The following is a 9,958-nucleotide window of genomic DNA, read 5'->3' on the forward strand; positions in this document are numbered from 1 at the left end:
GTGTGCATGTGTGTGGTGTATGTATCTGTGTGTGTGCATGTGTGTAGCGTGTGTGCATGTGTGTGGTGTATCTGTGTGTGTGCATGTGTGTAGCGTGTGTGCATGTGTGTGATGTATGTATCTGTGTATGTGTGTGTATGTGTGTGTGTATGTATGTGTGTGTATGTATGTGCTTGCATGTATGTGGTGTATGTGTGTGTGTGTGCATGTATGTGGTATATGTTTGTGCATCTATGCATGCATGTGTGCGTGTGTGTGATGTGTACAAGGCACTCCTGGCTGGAAGAGGGAATATATCATGTGCTAGAGTAGGTGAGTAAAGGTCTTTGGGGAAGGGTTATTTGATTAGACTCACTGGATACATACTAATCACCCTAGCATTACCCTGCTGTTTAGAATGGGTCTCAGGTCTTCATCAAGTGTCCTGAACCAGCCATCTTTCCCCCACCTTAGGTCCCTTGTAGCACAGCATAAGCCCTCCGCTCTGTAAGCCACACTTATCCCCCATCCCCTAACTGTGACGCATTATGGCCACTAGTAGCAAACAACCCATTACAGCATTCTTCCAGCTACTCAGTGTCTCACTTATGACCTCCTCACCCTCCTAACCGGCTTCCAAGCTCCCTATAGAAAGACAGTGTGATAAGGTATGTGCTGGCCAAAGACTACCAATCTTCGATGTGCCAGTAATGTGCCAGTACCACTTCAGACTGAGGATGGGCAGCGTGGTTCTACTCCTGGCTCTGCTGCTTCTCGCCTTCATGACTGTGGGTCTGAGAATTTAATGGCAATACAAAAGAGACAAATATAACGCTACACACGATGTGGACACACCAGAAATGGTCATTATTATTCAGCATGGAAGTTGTTCCCAGGCTCAGAGACAGACACTGTGGGAGATGTCTGCTTCTCTACATTTCCATCAGACATCTAGACCTGTCTATGACAAGTTTTCACACTGCTGCTGCTATGAGCTAAACTGTGTCCCTCAAATGCATATGTTAGCTGGAAGTGGCAGCTTACATTTGTAATCTCCCCACTTGGGAGGTTGACGTAAGGGGATTGTCAGTTTGGGCAAGAAAGTGAGATCCTGTCTCAAAAAATAAAATAAAAGTTAGTTTACTGAAACTTTACCATTACCTCATAATGTGACTGGATTTGGGATAGGGCTTCTCCTAATGATAATTCAGGTAAACTGAGGTGCTGGTGAGCCCCGATCCCATAGGATCAGTGTTCATTGGAAGAAGAGAGAATCAGTATACAGCTCTGTGCATACACAGGGGAGGGACCATGTGAAGACACAGAGAGGGCCATCTCCAGCCAAAGAGAGAGGGTCCAAGATGAAACCAATCCTGTGTCAACCATATTCTTGGCCCACCAGCCTTATGGCTGACTTACACAGCCAGCCTCTTCAGGTTTCAGGCACCATCTCCCTGTCTCTTTAGTAACTGTGTCCTGCTAGTGGCAGGACATGGCACTCTTCGCTAAGGGTTTCCTAAAACCTACCCAAACCTTTATGCTGCTGTTGCGGTGGTTGTTTTAATTAAATTCTCCTTAAATGCCTCTTGGCTTCTTTTCACTAAGAGGATCCCAGTGTGTCCGGTGTAACACACAGCTGTTCACGGACACAGGCTTCTACAGTTTAAGAGTCAAGGGTACGTTTAAATCCTCCCACCCCCTGAACTGTCCTGATTAGAGGCTTTTAAAGGTGAAAACAGTGGCCGTTCTCCAGGGGCAGTCAGAATTCATGTTTATATTTGGAGAAGAGAAACAGTAAGCTCTTGTACACTGCCTCATGTCTTGTGGCTTTTTAAGTCACAATTGCCCTACCTCTGTCTTATTCTAGAACTGAGAAAGTGACACGTTAGTCTAGAGAGCTGCGAAGTTGTATTACATAAATTGTAGGCATCTCTTTAAAACTTTAGGTACATCTTTTTTTTTTTTTTTAATGTATTATAGGAAAAAGAAAAAACTCAAAAACTATTAAACAGTCAGGCAGTGGTAGCACACACCTTTCACCCCAGCACTTGGGAGGCAGAGGCAGGTGGATTTCTGAGTTCAAGGCCAGCCTGGTCTACAGAGTGAGTTCCAGGACAGCCAGGGCTACACAGAGAAACCCTGTCTTGAAAAACGAACCAACCAAAACAAAATCCAAAACTATTAAGCAATGCTAAGTAATGTCTTTATCCTCTGACATCCCTACTTTACGATTTTTCACCCCTCTCTGGAATCCACTGCTGCTGAGTGCCTAGGAGAGGCTTCTGGGAAAGAAGGAAGCTCAACGCTTGAGGAAAGTCAATCGTCTGAGTAACAACCTGTGGTATTTTGTTTATTCTAAGGAAGAGAGTCCATGGCTTTAAGCTGTGCTGTCTCAGGGGTTAGCAGGGAGACAGAAAGATTATGTGCTTGAGAAGTTTTGGACCAAGATTACAGTAGACCTACCAGAGTGAATTAGAGTCATCTCCCAGACCTACCAGTACAGAACAGAGGGGTCTGGTTTAGCTACCTCGGTGACATTGCAGCCTCCATACTATAGGAAGGACATTGGTGGCTATGGCTGGTGAGAAGGGGGAGGGGAAAGGAAAGCCAGGCCTTTCCGTTAGTTGGAGCCAGCAGGACCCACGCTGGGAATTACCACTATTATGGATTTGGGGAGGAAAAATGTTGGAGACTTTGGGTAGTTTACACTGTGGTGGAATACTTGTCTAGTATGAATGAGTGAGGCTCTGGCCTTGACTCCCAGCATCAAAGAAATAGATAGATACTTAGAAAACAATTATGTAAATTCTTAAGCATTTAGTTCATAATCACATAAATAATAAAACATTGTTTAAACATCAACAACTATTCATACTTTTTTACTATTGTTGTTGTTGTGTTCAACTGAACTGTTCAGTTCTTCCCTTTGAATCAAGTACTTACCGCAGTTTGGAAGCCATTCACCAACAGAAAGTTCACAAATTTCACCACCTCCATGGCTGTGTCCAAAGAATAGGTGATGAAGACTTTCCCTGAGAGAAAATGTTCAGTTGTTGAAAGGATCAAATTATTCTTTTCTACATAGCCGTTCTAAGTAGTATGCATTGCTGTTGTGTTGGAGGGTGGTCCGAGGGCCTATGCCTGTAGTGGTGAGGGTTGTTGTCCTATGTGACAAGGGCTGGGAGCTGTCCAAGGGGTACATGTTGTCCAGAGTGAACAAAAGACAGAAGGGACAGAGGAGAGTAAGGGCAGGCCCGGACAAGCCTGAGAGAGAGGTCTTGTGGACTGCCACAGGAGATGTTACCACCCACAGCCCGCACGTCCTTCAGTCCTTCAGCTCAAGCCACTGCCTTGTTTCTTGGAGACACTTGGCCCTGTGCCCAGGGAAACTACTCTCACAGCAGGCTAAGAAGCTAAGACTTGCTAAGGGGCCACCCAGCAGTGTCTGCTTTTGATCTCATGATGCTCTCTGCTGCCCTGAACTTTTGCCTGACAAGACCAAGTAGGGGGTGGGCAAGAAAGTGTTCCTTGCCCTGCCCCCTTCGGCTCACTTTGGAGAGAGGTCAGGAAGCAGGAGTAGTCTGATGCCCAGATCAGAAATGTGCATGCAGCTTCAGCAGCTTAGGGGGAGACAGTGCCTCAGGGCAGTTCAGTGTCGTAGGCGTCCTCTTCCCTGACAAGCCAGCAAGGAGCCATAGACAGAACTGTTCGGACAAGCTTGCCCTACCCAGCCAGAACCGCTCTTTTCTCAGACTAAATAAAGTACTGGGGAAATTTCTTCACTAGCAGTTTGCTGTGGTAGATGAATAATCTCTACATGTTGCCTTTTAGTGTGGAATGAACCAGTTAAATCTCAAGAAACCCCGAGGCAAAGGATGCAGAAGAGAAGCCGAGTCTGTGCATTTATCTGTGCTTAGACTTCTCCGAATGGGAACGCAGCTCTGAAATGAAAGCCTGTGCTGTGTGATGTGGAAGTAGCCACAGGCAGGCGGATGGCCAGGGCTTGAGCCTCTTCCACCCCCATGTGTACTGATTTTAGGACTCCCTTCCCGGATAAGATGACAGGATATTGGGACCATACACAGTGTACGCCCCTGTCTGTCCACTCAGATATTTTGTTTAATTGAAGTGTGTATGATTTTAAGGTGCTCAGAAACAGAACTTTTACAGGCAAACCATAGTCATCATGGTCATAGAAGTCTTTCAGAGCTGGAAGTAACTTCAAGTAGAGATTCAACAAAAGCAATTAGGAAGACAAAGTCCCGAGGCTTGGTTCTGAGTGTCCCAGTTTTGGAAGAGGGAGCCTCTCTAGCAGATAATAATTCATAAGTCATGACTGATTGCTTAAGGTTCCTGGGACTAAGAATCCTAGCTGGCCTCACTCTCAGAACATTCTGGTGATATTCCAGCATTTCTGGTTCTAGCAGCAAAATGTGGGGAACGAATCACTGCCTGACCCTGAATGGGATATTTCTTTAAATAAAACTAAATTTCTTTAGTTCACCTGGGAGTGCGAAGCAGTATGGGCAATCTGAGACAGGTTTTGTTTTTGTTTTTGTTTTTTTCAAACAAGACTGTTCACTCCTGTAGAAAATGACCTTGCTCTTGAGAGCTGCTGCTAATTTACAGTGAGACACTAGGTTTCCACCCAGGACCACACGAGCCACCACCCCATCTACTGAGGAGCATTATCCAGGAGGAAAGGAGGATGGGTGGTGTTTGTTGTTTCCTGTGTGTTAAGGAAAAAGCAAGTGGTAAGCAGTTTGGGAGCATTGCTTCTGAGCTTAGGGTCACTGAAAAAGGGGAAAGGTAAATTTTACTATATACATAAAACATAGCTGAGATTTTGGACGAGTGACTAAGCCAAACTCTCTGAACATGAAACCCGACAAGAAGAAACCACGATGCAAACAACTTACGTAATTCCTCTGGCAAATTGCTGGTTTTTAGAGTTCCTCGGGCTAAGGGGTGGCTAGGGGGTCTAGGCACAGCAGCTGGGGATGGAGCCTGGGGACCATGTGGTCTCAGCTCTGCAGGACGGTCCAAGGACTCCTCAGGAGCTCCAGCTCCGTTAGCCAGAGGGTGGTAGAGCTGGTCCCTGCAAGGGGATATGTTTACAGCAAGGTTTTATCTTCATCACAAAGAAAGTTTGGGGAGACAGAAAAACTTTACAAACTGTAGGACCATTCCAATGCATGATCTCCCCTCTGCCTCCACTGCTTATTCCACACAGATGGAAGAAGGGGGGGAGGTCCCTCGGAGTTTCCTTTATAAAAAAAACCAAGCCAGCTGGCTCCCATATGTGGGGACCTGTGCTAGGGGTCAAAAGAGGGACGCGGATTTGATTTCTCTATTCAAGGTCTGTCTAATTGGGAAAATAAATCCCATGTACAGGTCAGACAAGGTCACCAGAAAAACAAAATGGCATGATGAGTGACATAGAAAGGTAATATTAAAGGCATTCAGACAAAAAGGACACTTCTAGTTCATGATAGATAACATTTGATTATGTTTCAAAAGTCTTTCTTTCCTTTTTTCTTTCTTTTTCTTTTCTTTTTTATTGCTATGTAGGTTTAAAAGCATTTCTTTTGGTAACAAGGATGGCTCAAGGGAGGGACGCATGAATCTTACTGAGAAGGGGAAACTGAAAAGATATCTTAAGTAGATGTGGAAAGGGGACTGAACAGGGGTGGGGACAGGGACAGGAGGGATCTGGTGGGAGGACAGAGGACTAGAAGAAACAACTTGAAGAACGTGGGAGCCCATCTCTGGGGTGAGCTAGGGCAATAGAAACCCCCAGGAATAGACGAGGGTGACTCTAGCTACGACTCCTAGCAATGGAGGACATGGATCCTGAACAGACAATCTCCTGTAACCAGGCAAGGCTTCCAGTGGAGAGATTGGGACGCCAGCCCAGCCACAAAACCCTCAAGGTACCATTTGTCCTGCCTATAAGACGTGCTGGGATAAAGGTGGCACAGATATTGTGGGAGTGGCCAACCAATGACTGGTCCAGATTGAGACCCATGCCATGAGAGGGATCCTACCCCTGAGATTGCTCAGAAGGCCAGGAGCCATAGGTTGGATAGCTCAGAGACCCATGTTAGAACCAAACACAAATGGGGGGGAAAAGTCCAAGAAATGATTCCTAGACATACCAGTTATCATCAGAGAGGCTTCACCTAACAACTGATGGAAACAGATGCAGAGACACAGCCAGACATTAGATGGAATTCGGAAAATCTGGGAAGCAGGGGGGGGTTGTAGGGGACAGAGGGGTTAAGTATGCCACAACCCCCCACAGAATCCACTAACCTGGCTCTCAGAGATTGAACCACCAACCAGGGAGCCTGCATGGGACTCACCTAGGCCCTTCACACATGTTACAGTTCCATAGCTTGGTTTCCTTGTGGGGCTCCTAACAGTGGGAGCAGAGCTGTCCCTCAGACGCTGTTGCCTGCCTTGGGGACCTTCTCCTACTACCTGGTTGTCTTGTCTAGCCTTAAAAGAAGAGGATGTGGTTTTCTGCAACTTGACCTGGCATGGCATGTTGATATCCAGAGGCTGGCCCTTTTCTGAAGAGAAATGAGAGAAGTGGACTGGGGGGAGGGGAGAGATGGGGGAGGGTTGGGAGGAGAAACTGGTGCTGGGGATGTAAAACTAATAAAAATTTTTAAAAAGTATTTCTTTTGTTACTCTGTAAGTGAAAAATCTGACTGGTGACGTGGCATATCCATTATTTTGCCCGCCTTCATTCCTGTGAGTGTTCTGCTGAGGGGAAAAACAACCAAGCCCTCCTTTGTGAACTTTAGAAAACAACAGAAAGGCAGGCATTGTTTCTGCAGCTTCTCTGATTTCTACTGGCAAACAGTCACAGGTACTTTGCAGAGAACTCAGCCTCCCTGAATGTTAAAGACAGGGGTGGCATCTCTCTTTTGCCACTGCAGCTCTAGCAGGTAGAGAGGGTCCTGCCCTCTGCATCAGTAGCAGTAGTGCTGGAGGAGGAGGAGGAGGAGGAGGAGGAGGAGGAGGAGGAGGAGGAAGAAGAAGAGGAGGAAGAGGCGGCTCCATTCCCTGGACCATTTTCTGACCCTCCTCAAGCCTCCAATTTTATAAGCAGTCCCTGATGTCCTATATTAAATCCCCTCTGCCTAAGCTAGCTGCGAGTGAGCAGGTCAGGCAGGTGCAGCTGCGAAGGCACGCGCTGTCAAGGCTGGTGACTCAGGTGGATCCCTGGGCCCCATGGTGGAAGGAGAAGAATAAGGGGAAAGGAAAAGATACTTCCAGCTAGAATGATGTCTCCTTCCTGTAGCTTACTTCTCATATGGATATTAAAACTATACCTATAATGTTTTGCTTCCTTTTAAAACTCAGAAGGAGAATGAGACCATGGTTGTCATTTGTTCTATATTTTCTATAGTTTCATATTGTAAAATTTTAATGTTATGATTATAAGTCTGTGAATGTCTAAGTTTAATAGGTTTTTGTTTATGTTTTTAACCCGGAAGTAATTTAAAGGTTCTTAAAGTCTTATGTAATATTAGAACTTAAAAAAAATCACAAAATCTCAACTCCACGAGAACGTTTAGGGAAGTTGTTTATCTTATGTTTTCATAAATATTGAGCAAATGAGGCCTCTAAAATATACTTTCAGCTACTAGAGATTCATTTCCATATTATTTACATAAATCTTTTTATACACAAAGTTGTTTTATTGCTACAAAAGATGATTACTGGTTTGATAAAGCGATATTAAGGCCTTGATAATTAATACTGGTTAGTTTTATCTCAACTTGGCCTAAAGTGGAGTTACCTGAAAGTAGGGACCCTTAAATAAGAAAATGCGTTCGTAAGATCTGGCTGTAACGCATTTTCTTAATTAGTGATTGATAGGAGGGCCCAGCCCACTGTGGGCGGAGCCATCCCTGGGCAGGTGGTCCTGGGTTCTCTAAGAAAGCAGATCGAGCAAACCATGGGGAGCAAGCCAGTGAGCAGCACTCCTCCATGGCCTAGGCCTCAGCTCCTGCCTCCAGGTTCCTGCCCTGTGTGAGGTCCTGTCCTGAGTCCTTTGATGATGAACTTCCTTTGAAGGATATGGAAGTGTAAGCCAAATAAACTCTTTCCTCCCCAACTTGCTTTGGTTATGGTGTTTTATTGCAGAAATAGTAATCATAACTAAAACAATAATGTTCAAAAACTTTCATATATCACGAGATTAGTAAGAGTAAGCTGGTATGAAAGTTCCCCTTCCAATTAGTGGTAGAATTAGCTCCTTAGCTGAACACCCTCTGTTACACTGAAATGTAACTCAAGGGTATAGAACAGGCTTAAGTTGATGCTTGACATAGTCCCTTTCAATTTCCCTATAAATCTAAATGTTTCTTTTCAAAAGAAAGGTTTATTTTAGGACTGGGTATGGTGACTTACATCTAATCCCAGCACTCAAGGCTAGAGACAGATGCCGGTAAATCTCAGAGTTCAAGGCTAGCCTGGTATACAAAGAGAACTCGAGGACAGCCAGTGCTACACAGAGAAACCCAGTCTCAACAAAAAACAAACAAACAAACAAATGAAAACACAAACAGCAAGACAAAAGAAATTAAGTCCAAAGTTTGTCACAGTGGCGCGTGCTGTTTGTGAGGGTGACTCAGGAGCGTGAGTTTGAAACCAACAACGGCAACATAGTGAGATTGAAGACAGGATAAACTACAGTGTTAGCACCCGTATAAAAATGAATTGATTTTAAAAAGAAAAGGGGTAAGGAGAACTTGCTTCTTCATTGATTGGTCCCTCATCATCCATACATCTTTCCCTCCACCTCATACTCCTGCTGTGATCTGTCCACCATGATGCTGTCAGAGCCAAGATGGGCCTTTGGAACTTTGAACTAATGAAATAAACTTTTATTAAGTCCTCAGCTTCAAATACCTTGTTATAGCAACGGAAAACAGACCAAAGCAAAGGGTCAGACAGCACTTTGAAAACCAGCATTGTTTTTCTAGAAGAGGCATAAGAGAGGTCAGCTTGTATGGATGGTCTTGTTACAAAAGAAAATAACAAGAAGCCAGACAGTGTCATGCAGAAGGAGGGCCCTGTCAACTACTTTCTACTGTGCTCACACTGGGCATCTCACCGTGTGGCTGTGCTGACCGGGGACGGGCTACAGAGACCCTCCACATGCTTTTCATGTCAGAATGTGGGGGTGGGGTGGGTCTTGCCGTTCTCATACCTTGGGAACCTCAGGAAAGAGAAGTCTCTCTGTGCAGGCCTCTCTTCTTGGTCCTGGGGGCTGGAGTCATTCAGGATGACCTGCTGCACAGGGCGCAGGCCTCTCACCCTTGCCCCAGGAAGGGCCTGCCCAGGCAGAGCAGGCTGGATGACTTGCTGGTAGGCTGCTGCTGGAGGGTAGCCATGACCATCTGTGAACACAAGAGTAGCAGCGGTGGGGTGGATTCCAGCTCCTTCATGCGAAAGACCATGCAAGCCCACTGAACAGCTTTCTCCTGATAGCAACTGAAGGGTCCAGAGAGCGACCGCCTCCATAGTATTTGTCATATTCCTGTACTGCTAATTACTTTATAGTAGTCACAAAACTGGTGCACTCTTTTTCTATATAAAAACATCTGTGAAATCACATGTTTGACATTCTAACTAGAAAACACACACACACACACACACACACACACACACACACACACACACAAAATAAGTCATGTTCTAATAAAATACTTAAGATAATCCCACCATGAAGAGCCTCTCTGGCTCACTGTCCCTCCCATGATTCCCCTATATCTAGGACCTAGGGCAAGAAGACAGTATCCTTGAGATACTGGGAGTAGATCTCTGTGAATTCAAGGCCAGCCTGCTCTACATACTGATTCCCTGTCTCAAAACCAATCAAACAACAACAAAATTACTGTGCTCCCCACCACTAAGCGCTCGCTCTCTCTCTCTCTCTCTCTCTCTCTCTCTCTCTCTC

The 9,958-nt window shown here is 45.4% G+C and overlaps 1 protein-coding gene across 1 annotated transcript in view; it reads right to left on the reverse strand.

The window, feature by feature from the left end:
- The window catches only part of Traf3ip2 (TRAF3 interacting protein 2), a 41,041-nt gene that overhangs the window by 10,016 nt on the left and 21,067 nt on the right, over nt 1–9,958 (reverse strand). Inside the window, exons 3-5 of the mRNA XM_028768996.1 lie at nt 9,209–9,398; nt 4,899–5,077; nt 2,923–3,011 (exon numbers count right to left, since the gene is read on the reverse strand). Of these exons, the coding sequence (XP_028624829.1) occupies nt 2,923–3,011; nt 4,899–5,077; nt 9,209–9,398 (458 nt within the window). The remainder of the gene's footprint in view (nt 1–2,922; nt 3,012–4,898; nt 5,078–9,208; nt 9,399–9,958) is intronic.

The sequence above is a fragment of the Grammomys surdaster genome, unplaced genomic scaffold (genome assembly GCF_004785775.1).
Source record: "Grammomys surdaster isolate TR1022 unplaced genomic scaffold, NIH_TR_1.0 190, whole genome shotgun sequence".
Lineage (NCBI taxonomy): Eukaryota > Metazoa > Chordata > Mammalia > Rodentia > Muridae > Grammomys > Grammomys surdaster.